At 39.6% G+C, this 22,472-nt stretch overlaps 2 protein-coding genes across 2 annotated transcripts; one reads left to right on the top strand and one right to left on the bottom strand.

The window, feature by feature from the left end:
• Nucleotides 1-6,427: 6,427 nt before the first annotated feature.
• LOC124254080 (WSCD family member CG9164-like) lies at nt 6,428-9,052 on the top strand. Its single transcript, XM_046687956.1, has 3 exons — nt 6,428-6,437; nt 7,644-7,883; nt 8,910-9,052. Exons 1-3 carry the CDS (start codon nt 6,428-6,430, stop codon nt 9,050-9,052), a joined length of 393 nt encoding a protein of 130 aa, XP_046543912.1.
• Nucleotides 9,053-14,166: 5,114 nt separating this feature from the next.
• LOC124254036 (protein adenylyltransferase SelO-like) lies at nt 14,167-16,329 on the bottom strand. The gene is made up of 2 exons (XM_046687909.1): nt 15,618-16,329; nt 14,167-15,292 (listed from the first exon to the last, which is right to left on the bottom strand). Exons 1-2 carry the CDS (start codon nt 16,312-16,314, stop codon nt 14,211-14,213), a joined length of 1,779 nt encoding a protein of 592 aa, XP_046543865.1. The 5' UTR covers nt 16,315-16,329; the 3' UTR covers nt 14,167-14,210.
• Nucleotides 16,330-22,472: the final 6,143 nt, after the last annotated feature.

Raw genomic sequence — 22,472 nt, 5'->3', positions numbered from 1 at the left:
AATGGGTAGCCCTAGCGAAAAAGGGCCTAGTCTGGCAAGTTCGGCTGTACATCGAACGATGTCTGCTCGAAAATCACTATTTTATACTAGGCGCTGGGAGCGGAATTATGTAGAAATAAGCCTATAAGAGGAAGTGGTCCCGAACCATCATTATATAACTACTCCATGAATAACCCTGCATGTGATACAATGTTTTGACTTTTGTGGTGTAGAGCAGTACTTCGAACAAAAGGCATCTGTACTTTTCAGAAGATGAGAGGTGAGTACATATTGGTTAGAACATGAGTTGAAGCTCACTTGTTGGTCATCTACATGCCATCTCAGCAATGCTTCTGTTGTACAGAAATCCAAACTCACAAAAATCAGATCCCAGTGCAGACCGATCTGAGGACATGCCATTACTGATAACGCTAGAACGTCCCCTCGCAAACTTTGACTAATTGGAAGTCGACATTGATATATCAGATATCAAATTCCTAAATTTTTACAACAATTTACAAACCAGAATTGGGTTTAAAAGTTATTTTGACAAATTTCTAGATTCGAAATGTGAAAACTGAACAATAGAAAATGCTTGGAAGAGTAATAGATGGCCAATATGATATGGTTTAGTGCTCAAGGGCTATGAAAAGTCGCAGGCTAAGAAAGTACATTCTCACTTTCATTCTTGTAAGTTATGCTCTTATATTTATGCTGGCAGACACCTATACCGGTAACCCATTGGACTATTGGACTACTCTGATTTTTATTATTCGTCTCTCCTACTCCTGAATGAGTGAGTGAGTGAGTGAGTTAAAATGTATCGTCACATCGGCAATATTTCAGCCATATCGTGACGAAAACAATTAATTTTATACATAGTAATTAATGGTAAATAGTAAAAACCTGTCAACGAAGGACAGTTAAATAACTAGATCATCACAGATTCGAATTTATAACTAGTAATTAGATCTAAAACAGTATAACTATAGATGACAATAAAAGGTAAAAACATGCTCTATATTGCCAACAACTGAAGGTAGATCACCATACTAGGGACCATGGGGACTTACATTACTTTTGCTTCCTGCATGGACCCTAGCTGGATTTACACCATCGCTTCAGCCGTTAGCAAATTTAGGAAACCTAGAAGGCCGGGTGGGACAACTTAGGAATGGCCAGCGAGTCCTAACTTGACACACAGAAGGAAGCGAGCTACAAAGACATAATTTATATCATTGGAAAGATCTCGAGGAGATGAACTCAAAAAGTTCATGTGCCAATGCGCGCACGTGTTCATAAGCTCACAAATGGGCTCTGAAAATGCATTTCTGCAGAAATTACTGGCAGAATTAATTTTTTCCGCAGAAATTTCTGGCAGATTTTTTTTTTCCCGCAGAAATTTCTGGCAGAAATTTTCATTTCACTACCAGAAATGTCTTAATTGAAAATGATTAGACACCATCTTTGGATAATTCAATATGGACTTTCTTCAAATGATGTTGTTTTCTCCTGTAAACAACTTCAAGTTGGAGGGGAAATGGTTCCCAGAAGTAAATACTCGTAAAGGCTAATTATTTGGGAGAGTGTGTATTTAACCGTCCTTTCACCTGTATCAGATAATTTATGAGACACCTGCGTGTGGGCCACTTCTTGTTTATTCTAGGTAATTAGCAATCAGTGTGATCAACTGATCTGGATCTGATCTTGTTGGGTTTGGGGTATTTGCATCAGAATGACAATAACTGATTCATGATCAGGAAACTAAAACTATATACACTTCTGTTATTACCTCAAAGACCGGTTTGAGGAATTTAGGCAATGTCATCATGACATTAGATGTTTTGGTTCAGTTCTGTGTTGGACCTATTCGATACACTATGTTTCAGGTGTACGAGGTCAGATAAAGTAGGTTGTATATATATATACAAATTATACAACAACGTCATGATCAGCAATTATGATTGTATGTTTCATTGGCATTCTAGCATGCGGCTTCTTAATAGCAACTTCTTGTTCTTTGCATAAAGCAACGTGTGACGAGCGCTGTGAATGTAGTGACAGACGAAGGGTACTACATACCATAGCCTACGAAGAGCTGACCAAGCTATAGACTTCAATCAGCACCCGTTTTTTATGACTGTTTTTACAACTTAATCCGTCCTGCTTATCGGCTTCATGACTGTGCTATTTATTGTTCTTACTTCCCACCTGGCCTCGTCCAATTATCTACCCCTTGTTATTCAAGTACACGATGTTTGTCACAGCATTCGATCACTTGGTTTTTGTCACCGTTAGCTTGAACATGCTGTGAGAACCTACACAGAAACGTTGCTCTATGCAATTAACAAGAAGTTGCTATCAAAAAGACCGTATGCTTTTATTAGAAATGTTGCTGTCGCATTCCTGGGAAATTAGAGACAATTGTGAATGTCGAGTCACCACTGATTTTTTGAAATGATGTTAGTCACCCAGGATTCCTACAAAATATCGTGTTAAATTGTTTGAAAATATACCAGTCCTAATGATTCATTCATCCACATCTCTTGTTTACCTAACACTGCCGTTGCAATAAACAACCTATACATTGGATCAGTAAAAGAGCAAAACTTGCTTATGAAAATATCTCTTCAGGTAATGTGTTGAAACGGCCGGTTTGTGCACATAGATAGTGCTAAACATAATGTACCATTGCACAAATGAAATGCCAAAAGTCAGTATTTTGAAGTCAGTGGTCCAACAAACTATAATGTCTACGTTCTATCGAAAAGGTATCAAAATTTTCTTGGATAAAATGGTGAATGAAACTTGATGAATACGTTTGGAAAGAGCTACGATATATACCTGCAAAACGCAGAGGTTGTTCGAGATTTATACAGTATTGTGATTTAAACAGTATTTTTTAAAATTTCCATTAATGTTTACATTTTTCATAATACACGACATAACAAAATGAAAATAGGATTACAAACAGGCCATATGGCCTATGTCAATGCTTCTCCGCATATAGTTCGTTATTATCTTGACTTAATTCTATGGAGCAGACATTAGGACATTAATGAATGAATCAAAACAAAAGAAAATAAAGAAAATAAAATAAAGAACAAGACACCAAGTGCATTTTATGTTTATAGGTTGTTACTTGAATTCCGTAAAGCGGTTAGTTTCAGTTATATAATTCTGAACGGATTTTATAAGGTTTTCATTGTCTAAAGGAGATAAATCGTCATTGCCGTGAAGTATAGTACATATGCTGAGGTGGTTAAGGACAAAGTATCTCCTCGATGAATTTTCACATTGTTTTGTCACTGAACAACACGCTCCATGCTGTTGCTACCGAGATCATAATATATAGATCTTATCTATTTTATGATTTGTGTTGTAATACGAGTGTGAAAGGAAACGATTATTCATACAATAATATCATGAGAAAATATACCAATCACGAATTAAACGCATATGATTTGCACACCACCATATGATTTTAGAGCCTCACGTTAGTGACTTACATTCATATCGTTCCTTCAACACATTTTCGCTTCATGGATGACAACGTCTATATTATATAGGATGCGGCGTTTCAGTATAGATTATTATACCGTCGTCAAGCGAGACTGAGGTGCTGTAGCAGACTTATATATACATCAACATGGATTAAGCAGTTCAAATCCGCGGACACAAGCCCTCCATCAACAGAGATGAAGGATATCTCATCCCATCTGCATACAATGAACTGATAGCAACAACTTAGCAGAGCATTCCAGCCATGTATATTTTCTACCTCTTGGACATTTGACTTCCCCCCTGTTGTCACTGCTTTATTACCCTATCCTATAGTTGTTGCTGTTAATCCCTTTGATGCACGCCTACATGTTGTTTTACTTATTCCCTGTAAAGTCTGATCTGTGCAAAGAGTGGGCACCTGCTCCTTTTGATAATTATGATTACCCCCTCTCTAATAGAGTTTTGTCATTTGCAATGAATTATAGTAACCCTTATCGTAGATTACCCAGCAACATATGTTTGCTTGGACACTGAGCCGTTGCCTACCTTTTCCTGTACCACATAAAATCTGCATGGTATGCCGGTTGATATTGTTATTTGAAATCGGCAGACAATGCACACCTGTTGTTGCTGCAGGACAATGAATATTTCCGATACGACATTGTAAGTACTTGGGGGTGCAGACATATGACTTAAATATGTTTGCGCATGCTGCTTAATATCATATTTGTGTAATACCACAATATACATGCATGAACTATCAAACTATGCATCGTTTAGAAAAAAGTATTTTGAATACATGAAAGAGAATATTTATAAAGTTATATCTTGTGAAATTTAATTGTGCGGACCCAATGTATGTTTCATTACAAAGTTCTCTGTTAATGTCTTCCTACAATCAACAAAATATCATCATCTGGTGTTTAACTGAACCGATAAAACCTACTGGATAGAACCCAAAAGACGTGTATTGTCCATGCGGCACCACCCGACATTGTTTTGGTGTTTTCCCCTGAGTGGCCGCTCTCTGGATTACGCAATTGTTAATTGCTGTGGCCACCAGGGACAACCGAACCGGACGGTGGCCGCTTGTAGGGACAGCCCCATAAACAACAAATTATCAGGTGTGAAAACAATTAGATTTTCTCGGGTATTGTCACTTTGAACAGTGATACATTGTCGCTTAGGTATTGTTTATCATCTCAGTTCGGTACGCTGGTCATGTTGAGCGTGTTGATGGAGGCATTTCTAGGAATATGTAAATGATCAAATATTGTTATTATGTATCTAGTATGTGTCCAAACATATTGAATGCATTTATATTTATAGGAAAAGACTGAGGGTTTTTCATGTTGTTCAGAATATATGCTAATAATAAGCGTTCAATGATTTGAATACATGAATTAATTCACCTAAACTATATACAATGTATATATAGAGAGATGATATATATGCCAGGGTAGAGATTGCAAGCGGAGTCTGTACTGGTAGAAACTTATTATATAGAATAACCTATGCAATTGCAATCTCTACCAGTGGAAGCTCCATTCTGATCCTACATATGATTTTTTCATATGTGAAACCATAGTTTGTATCAACAAAATGGTCATGATTAGGACATTATCAATTAATGCAATTTGTATTAAAGTGAGATACATTGATATGGAATTATTTGAATTTCTTTACATTTTTCACATATTAAAATAACATGCATAACAAATGAATATTATTGTTCAGCAAATAAAGTGTTGTTTGCCTACAGAACAATCAGGGTTTCTACCAGTTGAATTTGGAAATTGGAAATTGTACTGGTAGAATCGGATCTGACAGGTAGGATCCGATTTCAATCTCTACTAGTAGGATACTGGTAAAGACTGCGAAGTCTCTACTGGTAGAATCTCCGATCAGATCGCAATCTCAACCCTGACAAATATTTATATATATATATATATATAGGACACATATTTCTCCGAGAGGATCTATCTCTGAAACATTTGGCAACAGGGCTCATGTCTAACATGAAATGACTGTAACTTCGTCCAGTGAAACTCATGTTATACAGAACGTGAATAAAAGATGTATAAAAAATCACCATATTATTTTTATTTTCATTTCGTCTTGATAAGATGTTAAAATATGCCTTGTAAGATTTGTGCGGCGATCTACTTCTGGGAACCATTATCCCCTCCAACTTGAAGTTGTTTACAGGAGAAAGTAACATCATTTAAATAAAGTCCATATTGAATTATCCTAAAATGGTGTCTAATATTTTTCAATTAAGATAATTCTGGTAGTGAAATAAAAAATTCTGCCAGAAATTTCTGCGGGAAAAAAAATTCTGCCAGAAATTTCTGCGGAAAAAAAAAATCTGCCAGAAATTTCTGCGGAAAAATTAATTCTGCCAGTAATTTCTGCAGAAATGCATTTTCAGAGCCCATTTGTGAGCTTATGAACACGTGCGCGCACTGGCACATGAACTTTTTGAGTTCATCTCCTCGAGATCTTTCCAATGATATAAAATATGTCTTTGTAGCTCGCTTCCTTCTATGTGTCAAGTTAGGACTCGCTGGCCATTCCTAAGTTGTCCCACCCGGCCTTCTAGCCATACATTAAAAAGACACTTATTGTACGATTAAAAATACTCCTGAATGAAGATTCATAAACTATTTCGTTTGTCAAACAGCACTGCTGAAGAGCAAAATGCTTTCTTTTCGTCCACCAATATATATAGATTTCAGAGCCCTGGTGCATACTGGAGGAATATCAGACACCTTTACAGATATCACGCTCGTGAACCTGGTACTGGTAAACCTCGAATGTCGAATAATGAATAACAAACTTCAACTATCTCGTTATCGTTATTCGTCTTACAAATTCACTGATATATTGACAGACGTTTCAGACCCACATTAATATTACCATATTGCAAGCTACATACCACGACATGAAGTCTGGTAAACACGGCACCTTATCCATTAAACATTATTCAATACACTCTCCAGGTTCAAATGCCTTTCTAACACTAGCAGAATATCTGCATCTCAAGCATGACCCACCGACAGATCTCCAGCTGGTTCGGCCCAACACTTAATCGAACGCAAGTTGTGGACAAAAAGCAGCCATCGGCAAGGTTTATTTGAAGAATGGAAACACTTTTGATATGGAATCTCACTGTCTGTTACCACGCCTTGGAGTACGTTTAATGGACGCGTGTGCATATAACCAATGGCCCTCAGGCTTAGATCACAATAAAGACGACATGAGAACCACATCATCATGCAAAATCGATGAATAAATATCATTCCAGTGATCTCCCCACTCAATATAAAGATTAGGATGTACATAAACGCGTCCCGCGCCCTCGGTCTTCGTTCTATCTCCTAAAATTGAAGTCGGCCATGGGATCGATGGAGCTGATGACAAGGGTTTCCGTTATCCTTGCACCAAGTCAAAATATGCGTTTCTTCCTTCACAATGTATTTCAGACGCCCGGGATCACGTCTCTGAGGTAAATCACGAAATAAATGACCTTCCAAATAACTTCATTGAGTTTAAACGCGTTGGCCTTGACCCTCGACGTTAAGGACGCTATCATGCGAAAGATCGATAGCAAACACAACAAGAGCTGTATTCTGGTATCACCGTGACCCTGTTTGACAAATGTCAACGTGTCCTAGCAGTACAAAACAAAACATGTAAATACTGTCTCTCTTATATACCTATAATGAACCTTCAAGAACACAATGTAAACCATTTTTCTCCTTTTAAAAAACCCAACTGGATTCAACAGGAGGTATTGTTTGAGTGAGATCAAGCAATGCCTCGGAGACTTCAGTGGAAATGAATCACAGTTCTGTGCAGATCGTCGCCATGACATCACAATCAAATGATATCACCAATTCCTCTGCCTCTGGAACTTGCTAGTTGTACCTGTTGTAAACTAAAAAATGGTTAATATGGAGACAAACCAACTGTGATGTAAATTTATTGTCGTCCCGCTGCAGATTATTCACCTTTCACATAATGGAAACGAGCACGCGCTCTCACTCACTCACTCACTCACTGTTGTTATGAACAGTGGTAACGGTAGGGTATTGGGTGCGTCTAAAACGATCACTATTGCATGGGAAATTATTTTCATTTTGACCTTCACCTTGCAGGTATTGCAACCGGAAGTGTGTACAATGACGTCACACTGAAGCAGCATGGCTTCCCCGGGGAGGGGGTGAGAGACGGCCGGGTGGTGATGGTGAAGACCCACGAGTGGGGGAGTGAACATCGCCGGGCGTTCTCCCGTGCCGTGCTCCTCATCCAGGACCCCTTCGACTCCCTCCTGGCGGAGTTCAACCGGCGTAATGGGGGTCACAGAGGTCATGCCCTTCCACATGACTTTGCCAAAGGTAGGTTAAGGACGGGCATGGGATATCCGACAACAGATAGGTTTACAACCACCGTACCCATTCGAGAATCGAACCTGGGACTTACCCATTGCCTGCATTAATCATCGGGTTATCTATATCAGTCGGGATCAAGTATAAATATTTTGGATGGGATGTATATTTTACTCATATGACACGTTTTCTTCAAGGCTTTCAACCGGTTCACTGCACATTGTTTCATTTCGCAAAAGTGAGAACAAATGACCGACCGAATGAATGAATGAATGAATGGGTTGTTTAGTCAGCCTCCGAGATCTCAGCCACCGCCTGTCTTCTCGTTTAAGGAGACAGTAGTTAAGCCAAGTCATCACTGTACTTCTTTCAATTAGAAGTCTTGTCGAGACCTTAGGGAATCATCTGAAGTGTCGTACAACCAGTTGTGTTTAATGAGATGTATACCTTTGTGGGACTTTGGGAGTCTGACAACCCCAGTAGACTTGTGGACAGAGCATCTGCTGGGAGTGTGTAAAGTCCAGAAAGAAGAAATATGCCACATGCTACCAAGTTTGGCCTAAAGGGAATAAAACAACGGTTTTGCCACGAAGTATGACCATTTATGGATCCTTCCTTACTACTCCAACTTCTAACTGCCTCTCAAAGAATTTAGTGGACCTGTGGATTCTGAATTACCACACAGTGTCTGAATGGGGTACCTATCGTGAACAGCGGCTTGGTATCTCATCGGGCTAGAACCGGCGTTAGTCTGTGGCAGAACAAACAGCTATACACATGGCTGTGAGGTGGTGAAGTACTCGGCTATGTCTGTAAATACGTGGCTCACCGTGTTGAGACGCCACGCCAGACTCTTCTCTCTCAAATCACCTGACAGCAACATAATCGGGTGGCCCTCTAACGTAATAACGATGACACTGGTGGTATTTTTGGCAGGTAAAGAGCTGGCAATTAAGGGTTTACAAGATGTTAATGACGAGTATCCATGTTAACGCGATTTGGTTACACCACTGATTTAAATCTATTGGTTTACAGGCTCGCTAACGTACGTCTCTCTCCAGTCACGTGGGTGGGTGGACATGAACACTGATTGGCTGAAATTCGATGGGCCACTCCTCATTATGCAGTACCGAGACCTCCAGAAGGCTGTTCAACTTCCTGGACATGCACGTCAGTGACCCGGAACTCGTGTGCATGGTATCCAACGCGCACGGCAACTTCAAACGACCAAAGATTCAGGTGTTACCTCAAGTTCCATATACGTCCTTCATGCGATCGACAATCGGAAATTATATACAGAATTTAACTAAGGAAATACAAAACTATTACAAACTACGAAAAAGTTAATTTTTCATATCAATAAAATATTTTGTATGTCTTGTACATACATGTTTGCACTGATTTGTTTTTGTTTGCTTACACGTTTCGAGATGGAAAACATACCTGATGGACAACGATTTAGTAACCATGGCGATTGATCCGCTGTACACTCGATCACCTGAGTACTTGAGTACCTAACTTAAGAGTGTTTTGTAGCTTTACATAGATAGTTATCTACCCTTACTGGTCACTTTGACGTCTCGAGTACAGAGTTGCGTCCCTTAGGCGCGACAGAAATGTATAATTGTGGTTTCGAATACCACATTCGCCAAGTGACCCGTGAAGATCCGGGTTAGAATTGATCTTCAGTAATCCATGCTTGTCGTAAGAGGGGATCACAACGGGATCGGGTGGTCAGGCTCGCTGACTTGGTTGACACGTGACATCGTTTCCCAATTGCGTAGATCGATGCTCGTGCTGTTGATCACTGGATTGTCTGGTTCAGACTCGATTATTTACAGCCCGCCGCCATATAGCTGAAATATTGCTGAGTGCGGCGTAAAACTCAACTTACTCACTCACTCATTTCCCAAGTTATTTTCTAGGTTTGTCGGTCTTTGCTCATAGATTTCATGAGTTGAACATTTCCTGGACCCGCAACAATTGCCACACAGTGATATAACTCAAACGTGTCTTTTGCTCAGAAGCTATAACTGTCTAATGAGGTTTTCTAAAAATACTCGAACAATCATTTCAATTATGCAACGTCGAGGTTCGAAAGAAGGATGCATAGTTTACCATAACTTAAAAGCTATAATACAGTTCTCTCGATTCAACCACAATTAAATGACACCCTAACTCAGCGATGTAAGAAATGCACTGTAACAACGTCATGGCTAACACTCGCCATGTATTTCCTGGGGGGAGAACCCAGTTCCACAATATTTATTCTTTTGTCTGAGTCAGTATTTGGGACAACGAAAGAAACGTTAATTAAGTAACATATACAGATTGAAGTGTTTCCAAAATCAGCTTCCCTTTGTATGAGCGGGCACTGACGTCAAACGAAGCCCGTAAATGTTAACTGACCAATAAGCGGACAGATAACATTGAGTGAAGACGTCTATTATGTTTAAGTTAATGAGTTCATTCCTCACATTAGGTAAAAGAGCACAAGCGTTAACGTGAGCATTCCTCCGAAAATATCTATGACATTGGAAGCCCACAGCTGGCAAACACACGCATGAAAATAAATCTGTTAAAGCCAGCGATCTTAAATGCATAGCTTTGTACAGAAATAGTTTACAATCAAAGATACGAGATGGCATTTAAAAGCGCCCACAGCAGTGGACTATATATACCGTTTAACACGAGAACCGTGTACACAGATAGATCAGTTTGGGGCATTTCTGAAATGTCACAACACTGGAGACAGAAATACGTCTCCTCCACTGAGAATAAACTGTATCAAGTCCACAGATTGACATGAAAGGTATATTTGGAACTTGTCCTACATGTCATGATCTTTGATAAAGTGTATCTTTCTGCAGGGTCAATTTAAGTGAGATTTGTCGTGAATTTCATTTCTCAAATAGTTTGTCAAAAGATGTGGAAGCTATACTATCCCAAAAAAGAAACGCATAGGCGATTTGCATTTTAAAAAATCTATTAATTACCTATTGTGTTCAAACAATAGTCAAAATATGTAACAAAAGTGTTGATAACATGATTTTACACAACTGCACAAGTAAAAAATCGATTTTACTTGAAAATGTTGATTTTGTAGAGTTTCTTACAAGGATTTAAAAGGCATCGCCACAACGCAACAGAAATCACCTTCCAGTTGAAATTGTGCAGCAAAGAGCATGCACTGTCTGGCAATAAAAATCCAGATTACTTTCGCAAATTGGCATTCGTTTTGAAGGAGTTTCAAGGTCAAATCACTACGCCACGTCTTGACACTGCGACACGGAACATCGCCATTGAAAGAATGCACGCTGGAGATTTCCAATCTTCTGTTGCCAGGCGTCTGAATGTTAGTCTGAGCACGATATCACGGCTTGCAGCTCGTTACAACCAAACAGGTATAACGAATGACCGTCCCCGTACAGGCAGACCTCGAGTTACCACTGCAGCCTAAGATCGGTACATCCGGGTACTACATTTGCGTGATCGTACTGCCACGGGTGACAGCACAGCAGCCAGAGTGCCTGGACTTCGGAGGATATCCGGTCAAACTGTACGGAAGAGGTTGAAAGAGATTGGTCTGAGAGCCAGGAGATCCGACGTCGGGACCGTGCTACGTCGTCATCATCGCGCTCAACGTCTCAGTTATCTACAAATATCCATACAGACATTACCTTCTTCTAAACTGGTGTAAAAATTCATGCACTAAAGTCTATTCGTGGACGAGTTATACATGTTTAGAATACAACATTTTCACAACAGATTTCTGGCCTATGCGTTTCTTTTTGGGGATAGTATATATACATGTACATCACAAAAATAACATAAATGACAAAAGTCGCGTGTTGTAAGTGACACCACCCCACACTTGCAGTTCCTTATGTCCTGTATTCGTTAAGTCTCGGTATGGAAGAGACACTATCGCGGCCATGGCATGGCACCCTACACTGTGTCTTATCAGCGACATCACAGGTATGCCATGGCGCCCATCAATGTCTCCAATCAGCAATATCACATCTATGTCACGGCGCCCTACACTGTGTCTAATCAGCAATATCACATCTATGTCACGGCGCCCTACACTGTGTCTAATCAGCAATATCACATCTATGTCATGGCGCCCTGCATTGTGTCTAATCAGCAATATCACATCTATGTCACGGCGCCCTACATTGTGTCTAATCAGCAATATCACATCTATGTCACGGCGCCCTACATTGTCTCTAATCAGCAATAATCATGCTGTGCCCTGCATCTATGCACTCACATCTATGTGCATGGCCTACATTGTGTCTAATCAGCAATATATCTATGTCTTGGTCGCAGCGTCCTACACTGTCTAATCAGCAATATCACATCTATGTCACGGCGCCCTACATTGTGTCTAATCAGCAATATCACATCTATGTCACGGCGCCCTACACTGTGTCTAATCAGCAATATCACATCTATGTCACGGCGCCCTACACTGTGTCTAATCAGCAATATCACATCTATGCTGATTAGACTAAGTGTAATCTATGAACCCTGCTTGTGTCTACAAAGACGACGGCGCCCTACATATTGCTGATTAGCGTCACGCCCCTGATTGTGTCGTGACATAGATGTCTTATCAGCGATATTAATTATGTCACATGAAACGCCGTGACAGCTATCATCTATGTATTGCTGATTAGACGGCCACCATCCATGGTGCCCTACACTGTGTCTAATCAGCAATATCTCGTCTTGGTCACAGCGTCCTACACTGTGTCTAATCAGCAATATCACATCTATGTCACGGCGCCCTACACTGTGTCTAATCAGCAATATCACATCTATGTCACGGCGCCCTACATTGTGTCTAATCAGCAATATCACATCTATGTCACGGCGCCCTACACTGTGTCTAATCAGCAATATCACATCTATGTCACGGCGCCCTACACTGTGTGTCTAATCAGCAATATCACATCTATGTCACGGCGCCCTACATTGTGTCTAATCAGCAATATCACATCTATGTCACGGCGCCCTACACTGTGTCTAATCAGCAATATCACATCTATGTCACGGCGCCCTACACTGTGTCTAATCAGCAATATCTCGTCTTGGTCACAGCGTCCTACACTGTGTCTAATCAGCAATATCACATCTATGTCACGGCGCCCTACACTGTGTCTAATCAGCAATATCACATCTATGTCACGGCGCCCTACACTGTATTGTCTAATCAGCAATATCACATCTATGTCACGGCGCCCTACACTGTGTCTAATCAGCAATATCTCGTCTTGGTCACAGCGTCCTACACTGTGTCTAATCAGCAATATCACATATGTCACGGCGCCCTGCATTGTGTCTAATCAGCAATATCACATCTATGTCACGGCGCCCTACACTGTGTCTAATCAGCAATATCTCGTCTTGGTCACAGCGTCCTACACTGTCTAATCAGCAATATCACATCTATGTCACAGCGCCCTACACTGTGTCCAAATCAGTTCATGGGTTTTTCCTAATATTACTTGAATCTTCCACATTTCAGGCGTTTCTACATTGAGTGAGTTTATTTTTACGCCGCTTTTAGCAACACGACTAACGGAATCGGGTGGTCAGGCTCGCAAACTTGGTTGAAACATGTCATCGGTTCCCAATTGCGTAGATCGATGCTGATGCTGTTGATCACTGGATTGTCTGGTCCAGACTTAATTATTTACAGACCGCCGCCATATAGCTGGAATATTGCTGAGTGTGGCGTTAAACAACAATCAATCAAACAATCGAATCGGATCATATGATTGTGAAATGTTACATAATCATCGACCTGAATTGTGCTTTAGTTAGTTGGTTGATTAACGCATTACTCTGCAATATTCAAGATGCATCACGTCAGAATGTAAGTAATGGAGTTTGGACCAGACAAACCGGTGTTTGAACTGTGAACGACACATTCATTGAGGGTACAATTCTTAAACCAAGTCACAGAACCTGACAAGCATGTCCATTAAGTCGTCTCAGAATGTTGGGGAACAGTTCCAACTGGAAAGGCAAACGGTGTTTGGAGTAATATCGCGAAAACAAATCTGGATATTTGTATGAGAGAATTTCACACTACTTACAGTATTGTTCTAGCTACGATTACGATCATCGCGTATAATACAAACGGCCTCTACACATACTGGGTCCACACGTCATGAATCGAACAAAGGTCTTCAGGCGGGTGAGCGAACACCTCAACTACTGTGCTACCCCACCGCCCACTCATGTATCCAACACTTACAAAAAACAACAACTGTACACCGTGTTTTGAAAACATAACAAATTGATATTTATGCCAAAGTTTTACATTCATGACGAACAACTGACTTTAAGAGAACCGGCCCAATATGGCGGCGGGTCAGCAAAGCCACTCTCCTCAGCCTCTTGTTGGAATGTGAATGGATTTCTGAGAACACGCAACACTTTCCGTACTTGCTCAAATTTGTTTCTATTGGCAAGAGATATTGCATTCTGAGCTATCCAGTTTCGCAAAACATATCTCGGATTACTACTATTCATTAAAGTTTGTCTTTCGATTTCGGAAATATTGGTCGACTTTGTTCTTTCCGTGTATATCTGAACCCATCTTGAGAACCATTCGTGTTTTTGTAATGTTCTCAAAGCCCAGTATTTGACGTCAATATTGCTGTTATCCATATCAAATAGAGATATTTCTCCGAGTTGTCTAAATGTCATAGTGAAATCCGATTTCGTATCCTCCATCATTTTTAACAATACCGCAACCAGCTGCTCATCATCACTATCGGAATTTATCAGCCCCAATTTCTTCCGGAAAATCTCCATGAATTTATTTTTGTAGATATCTGCATATCCGTTATAAACACTCTGCATTTCAGCTTTTTGTTTGTCGGTTAATAACGGGTGCAGAGCTTGTCTCAATTTATTCAAATTGAACATCCCAACATCTGGTTGCCGTTCGTAACTGTACATCCCTTCGTCGTCTGATGTGTTGGGTATAAATTTGGGATTATATTCATCCAGAAAACCAAACGGACCATAATCGATCGTGATCGATAAAAGACTAAAGTTATCCGTATTACAAACACCATGAGCAAAACCAACGCTTTGCCATTTGGCGATCATATCAGCTGTAGTGGTGACAACTTCACTATAAAATGCAAGGTATTTGGATCCATCAGCACAGTCAACAGAAGGGAAGTAACTCTGTATGACGAAGTCAGTTAACTGTTTCAACAGGTCTGTTTCTCCTTTGTATGCCAGCAGTTCGAGAGAACCGAACCGGAACCATGTTCGAGCCAGGCGAAGTACAATAGCACCCCTCTCAGTCTGGGGGTGACCGTCATAAAACTGGTCTCGCGTGACGGGGTCGTCGCTTACGACAAGCGCTGCAGCACGACTTGTGGGTATACCTGCAAAATGGATGCAAAATTAATTCAATGATAAAATACATATTCTGTGAAGTTAGTAGTTTCTAAGAATATATTTATAAGATTTGATTTCATTATCTATTTGTTTGAATCATTTGTTTGCATTATTTCTTTGTTTGTTTGTTTCTTCGTTTGGTTGTTTCCGGGTTTAATCGTAAATACGGCTATTAAGTCTTCTCAGCTCTTTTGGACACGCATATGTTGTTGTTGGGAACCAGTTCTAACTGTGTATTCCCCCAGGATTTAGAATTATGCGGCGTTAACAAATCTTCATATTTAAATGATCGAGCTCAATGTGTACACCCACCTAGATAATGCATTGCCTCACTACACAGGAACTCCCTGACGGAAGACCTGAGCACAGCCCTTCCGTCCCCACGGCGTGAGTAGGGGGTGAGGCCCGACCCCTTCAGCTGCAGTTCCCACCTCTCCCCGCCCCTGTTGACATACTCGCCCAACATCACTGCCCGACCGTCACCGAGCTGGTCTGCCCAGTTCCCGAACTGGTGACCCCCATATCTGTGGGAAAGGGGCGTGGCCCCTGGGTGGAGGTACGCCCCGCTGACAAAATCAGTAAACTGTGCTTCAGTAGAAATATTTGTATCCAGATCCAAGATATCTCTCAAAGCGTCGTCCGATATCGCTACTAGTTTTGTTTGAGTCTGGAATGAAACTGGTTTGACCTCAGAAAATAACACATTTTTCACCTGTCTTACGTAATTCCTTTTTTCGGGGTCTATGGGAAATGTTTCGTGTAGAATCTGACGTGGTGCGAATTTCCATGTTTGAAATGAAGAGATTAATCTGTCGAAAGTGTTGTTACTTCGAACAGATGAAGAGTTTCTGAGGCAAACGTTGCCTTGTTGAAGATAATATCCCACGAAGGTCCGTTTATTACACACTTCACACTGAATGCACACCAGGAATACACAGTACCACAAAGCATGATGCAACTTGAGCATGGAATAGAGCTTTAAATCCGTTCCAAACGTGTTGTCGGTCATCTTTGTTTACGGAAGTAACGTGGCGCAAGGGAGGCTATCCTTGCTTCTGCCTTCTTTCCGATAACCGCTAGAAAATATGGCAACGATCGAAGCTCCCGACTAAACATGCGAATGATTTTATGTTCTCAACTATGATATTTGCCCCGCAGATATATAGACTCGTCATTTGACAATGCTTTTGCTGAGGACCGTGTCAACGGTAAAGAAGTTATTTCAAAGCACTTCTTTCATAAACCCGACTGTCCCTGGTAAGAAATTTAAAATACTGATACTTTGTCAAATGTCGTGCTGCCGTTCCAAAATTATTTACTACAGGTGCTGTAGCTATCTCTCCCAGATCATGTTTAATAGTAAGGCTTTATATGCGTATTTTACCCGGCTATACTAGCATGCCTCACTTGTTGAGAAATGGGGGTGCACACTTCAATTCCACAACCTTAACACTAAGACTACCTGCGTACAATGGTCAATTAATAAACTTATAGCATGCTCACCTTTGAGAAATGGGGGTGCACACATCAATTCCACGAGAGCGTCAATGGTCAATTAATAAACTTTCAGGACTAAAGGGGGTTGCGCACCCCCGCACCCCCCTCTGGATCCGCCTATATTGAACTGTTTTGCATAAACAAAATGGGGTAGCCTAGTGGTTGAAGCGCTTGCCCGTCACGCCGAAGACACAGGGGATCGATTCCCCGCATAGGCACAATGTGTGAAGCGCATTTCTGGTGTCATCCCCCGAAAAACGGCGCTACATAGATTCTAACTCGAACACTGATCGTAGTGGCTTTAAAACCAAGTCTTGTTCACTCACTTACTATTTAAGTCCCTTATATATATATTTTTTGTCTATCATATGTCAATATTTTATAAGTTTTTAATATATCAACGATAATAAGGCATAAATAGAGGTTATAGTTTTATATTAAATATATTTTGGCCCTGCTACACCCTTGTTTGTTTGTGTTAGTGGATAGTTTTGTACTCGAATACAGTAACAACTTTTCACGACGTCATTCCTCCAGCCCCCGTCCCCCTAGCCCCTGTTGTTTCAAGCCACTAATTAGTACCCCTCGTCCCTCGCCTAGCTGTTCCGTTAACTGTACTCACTCCCCTGTAACTGGATTAACAGCTACTAAGAGAAGTTTTGAAGTAGGATAGATTGCTCTTATAAAATAGCCATGTCACCAGAAATTCAATATGATTCTGCAACATGGATGAGAAAGTGGAGTTTGACGAAGGTGCTCGAGGCAACAAGGTAAGAGTCAGGACCACACACCCACTCAACACTGGAGAAGTTGCAGCGAGGAAATTGAAGGGCAACATGACGAAGAGGGCGAGAGAGGAAGCAGTTCTCATGCAGGCCATCTACGTGGAGAAGAAGGTTCGTCTTTTGACTATCCAGTCTCAGCACAGCTTGATTTTAACACCATGTAAGTGTTAAAAGTCAGTATTTACAACATTCATGCAAATATATACAGTAAACATCTCATTCTCAACATGTTGTTATAATAACCAATCATGTTGCACTAAAAAGCACAGGTTTTGACCTCAAAGGGGCCTATTTCAGGTGAAATTACATTCTTGGCACAGCTTGATTTTGACACCAAGTAAGTGTTAAAAGTCAGTATTCAAAAATCTTCAACAAGTAATTATTCACAACTCATTCACTGCAAAGATATATAAAACATCCACTTTCACTCTTCATCCACATGGTCATCAATCTCTGAATCAGTTTCTGAATCACTGTCAAGAACTGCAGCATTCAACCGTGTATCACTAGAGTTGCTGGAAACTGGCATATTGTTTTGGTGTCTGCCATACCCAGATCTTCTCTCAACTGAAAACAGATGACTTTATATCAAAAGAAAATTCTGTTTTAAAACTTTGATATTATAAATCTATTCAAGGGTAACATTACTTTTTTATTTTCAAATGTCAGTAGTCTGGCCTTGAAGGCTTATGCAGATTAAATGACCACTGAGACATCAGTATTTCTGAAATTCTGTCACATTAAATTAGAAAATTGAAGAAAAAAATATTGGTTATTGTTTAGCACTCATATTATGCTTACCTTCCACCTTCCAGTTCATGAAATGACACTCCTGAAATCAGTCCAAGCAGATTTCTCTTATCTGAAAACAAATATTTGAAATCATAAAAGAATTATCATTATGTTCAAGAAATTGGTGCTTTCTAATTTTTCTAATGCTAAACATGTCAATAGTGTAGTTATATAGGGAAGGGAATTGACCTCCAAAAGCATAATCAATTGTTGAGGCCACTGTTTGATCAATTATAGATATAAGATAAATACAACTGTTAGAGCACATGAAAACAAAGGTAATCAGTCCTCAGTTTTAATATGACAATTGAAACCAATAGTCATTGATTCTGTAAACATATTTTTAAGAAGAAAGAGTGAACGCTTTAATTGATTATGTGATTTGGTTATCGGTAATTGACTGGCAGCCCACAAAATATCCATAAACTAATTATTTGTTTGATCAGTGCACCACTAATTAACAGCTCTGGACAGTTTGTAAATATTTACCATACTAACATTTTGAAACAATGCTTACCTTCTGCAGGTTCTTTATTGTGTGGGAACAAAGTGGAAAAGTCAGTATCTTCAGGCTTAAACAAGATTTACATGATGTTAATTCAAGTTTGTTTGAACAGTGTAACTTACATTACCAAACTTAAGATTTTTTTACAAAATTTGTATTTCACGTGCACAAGTTTTGTCAGCCAATTTACAATGTTTAACTTAACTTTTGAAGAAAAAAAAAGAAGAAAAGAAAAAAAACATTAGGATTTGAACCTGAATGTCTGATAACAGAAAAAAAAAAATTAAGAGGCCATCATTGTAACCACTAGGCTACAGATTCTACTGTTACTCTTTTTCACTTTAAGCTTATATATTACACTTTGCAACAATGTGTCACTTGACGTCTGCTTGCTTTTCATAATCTGCTAGACCTTGATACAATGTTCTTATTCTAACAATATTAAATGTAGCCTGATATATCCTAGAAAACATCAAGGTACATTATTTTTGTTAAAATGTGTATGTTTATACACAGTTACATCCAGTTGAATGCCAGTGTTATTTGACAGTGACAGGTGACACAGAGGGGTTTGCTAAACAGATGATAGAACAAATATGATAAAATTCTAGCATAATTACAAAGATTCTCACCTTTAGAATGCTGCCTGATCATATTTTGAAAAAATCTTCTGATGTCTTCTTATTTTTCCAGCAGTGATCAACAGGGTCTCCAAAAAACTACCCTTGTTTACCTCAAAGTAATCAGCCTTGAGAGCCCCTTACGATATTGAAATTTGTTAATAAACATGTTTGATAAGTTCATTTTAGTGCTCTAAAACATTCAAAATAGTAATGAATCATGGTATAGTTGTGTAAATGTGACGAATAGTTTTCAGAGATATTACTTTACGCCAATGTTTATTTTTGAGATGTTGTTTGGGGCAATTTCATACAACAGAAAAAATGTACTTTTTTAAACATTTTGATATGAGCAAAAGCGTGACCCACCACAATTTTTTAGGAGTGCATTCTTATTTACTCTCTTCATGTGTGGTGAAAAAATTGGGATGGGTCAAGCTTTTGCTCACACTTTTTTATCACTCTGAAAATATGAAAATGCAGGTTTTTCGAAGATATTGTAAAATAGGTTAACTTTGAGGTCTTCAAAGAGGAAAAAAACAGCACTAAAACGTATAAAAAAAACATATGGAGGTAATTTCAACAATTTATTTAGCGTTTTTTATGCTAAAATTATCATGTTGTAGAACTTTGAATATCATGAAATTTTGTGGGCCAAAAAGGGCCTTTATCATACCTTGTCCTTTGCCTGTGGCAGTGATGTTATGTTATGTCATCGCTGTGCCGGAGTGTGGTGTATTTACTTTCATCACTCAATACATTAGCGCCAATAACACCAAAGATGTTTTTTAAACTTTTCGATGCACAGATTCAACCAATGCTTTTGTATTGGGCAGAACTATGGGGTTTTCAGACCTTGAACCGATTAAAACAATACATCTATTGGCATGTAAGAAGTTCCTTAATGTTAACATTACAACACCAAACTATATGGTGTATGGAGAATGTGGAAGATACCCACTATATATAAACTCTCCCTTCGTTGCATAAAATATTGGTTCAAAATACTGAGAAAGCATGAACAGCGTCTACCGAGAACAAAATCTGATAACATATGCTGCTTTATTACCCACGTGGTCAACGTATGGGTAGTTGCATACTTATCTCGTACGTCACACAAGTGTCGTATCGCGTTGACCCGTGTCGTAACGACTTGACCTGAGAATCCAACGATTTGATTGGATAACCGATGACCTCTCAATTAGGTCACGTTGTGACGGAACTACTTGTTCATTCATAACAAACACTTGAATTCATTCATTCTACAATTTGTATGCATTGTGGGAATGTAAACATGGCGAACGTTGCCGAATCGCTGTTTAAATGTGTGTCTAACTGAGACATTATATCCGTCGAAAAACATAAACGCAAAGTTTCCACCAGTGATGTTAGCCGAGTGAAGCAACTGCAAACAAAGAAACGGGGTGCTACGGAGTAGTATAATGTAGGAGGCTTTATTACCCACGTGGTCAACGTATGGGTAGTTGCATATTAATCTCGTACGTCACACGAGTGTCGTATCGCATTGACATGTGTCGTAACGACTTGACCTGAAATTCTAACGATTTGATTGGATAACCGATGACCTCTCAATTAGGTCACATTCTGACGTAACTATTTTTTCATTCATAACAAACACGTGAATTCATTCATTCTACAACTTAAATGCATTGTGGGAATGTAAACATTGCGAACGTTGCTGTGTCGCTGTTTAATTGTGAGACGAACTGAGACATTATATCTGTCGAAAAACATAAACGCAATGTTTCCACCAGTGATGTTAGCCGAATGAAGCAACTGGAAACCAAGAAACGAGGTGCAACGGAGTAGTTTACTGTAGGAGGCTGTACGAGGCGATGACAACTGACATGCATCGTGACGTCGGTTACCATGGCAGTGACGTCATTAGTGTGGCGTCATGCAAACATTGTACTACAGTACAAAACTCTTCCGCAACCTCTTTATGAAACCGGTTTCGGTTTGAAACCAAAAAACATAACAAAAATACGCTATTTTGTTAATTTAAATGCATGTAAGACGTGGGTAATAAATGAAATACCACACTCGGTCTCATTACATACGAATTATACGAAACTCGTGACCTTCCTATGTTATCTAACCTCGCTTTCGCTCGGTCAGATACCATAGGAAGGACACTCGTTTCGTATAATTCGTATGTAATGAGACCTCGTGTAGTATTCTCTATGTACGAGGCGGTGACAACTGACATGCATCGTGACGTCGGTTACCAAAGGGGCAGACGAGCAAGGCGTAGTGACGTCATTACAGTGTGACGTCATGCAAAAAAGTGTACTACAGAACAAAATTCTTCCGCAACCTCTTCATGAAACCTGTTTCGGTTTGAAACCATAAAAATAACAAAAAATATGCTATTTTGTCAATTCAATGCATGTAAGGAGTGGGTAATAAATAAAATACCACACTCGGTCTCATTACATACGAATTATACGAAACTCGTGACCTTCTCATGGTTTCTGACCTCGCTTTCGCTCGGTCAGATACCATAGGAAGGACACTCGTTTCGTATAATTCGTATGTAATGAGACCTCGTGTAGTATTCTCTATTTATTATATGGTGAAACATAACCAGTGTAATATATATGATATGTGCAAGGGTGCACATATCACTTTTGCCCAGCAACCATTGAACAATTGAACGTGACGTCAATGAACAGGGCAGTCACACTTGCTTACCGTGTTTTACTGCACAAATGTACATGAATAAAATGGACAATAAAGAAATTATTACACTCGCAAGTGTGTCACACGACTTATACGAAACTCCTGCAAAATTGAGTATTACAATACAATACAATACAAAATTTCACACTCGTCCCCGCCGTGATATTACTGAAATATTGCTAAAAGAGGTGTAAAAATATACACACTCACTCACTCAAACTTTTAACGTTAGTCGCAATTTTCAAGAGAACTGATTTGCCGTGTA

Source organism: Haliotis rubra, unplaced genomic scaffold (assembly GCF_003918875.1).
Source record: "Haliotis rubra isolate DU_JTF1 unplaced genomic scaffold, ASM391887v1 Scf1148, whole genome shotgun sequence".
NCBI lineage: Eukaryota > Metazoa > Mollusca > Gastropoda > Lepetellida > Haliotidae > Haliotis > Haliotis rubra.
Note: the sequence above shows the minus strand (reverse complement) of the source record. Positions and strands in the feature narration are given on the sequence as shown.

Coding starts and splice junctions, on each gene's coding strand:
- LOC124254080 (XM_046687956.1), top strand. Junction 7,884..8,909: donor TCCACATGACTTTGCCAAAG/GTAGGTTAAGGA, acceptor ATTGGTTTACAG/GCTCGCTAACGTACGTCTCT.
- LOC124254036 (XM_046687909.1), bottom strand. CDS start 16,314: ATGACCGACAACACGTTTGGAACGGATTTAAAGCTCTATTCCATGCTC. Junction 15,293..15,617: donor TGAGGCAATGCATTATCTAG/GTGGGTGTACAC, acceptor TCCATTTTGCAG/GTATACCCACAAGTCGTGCT.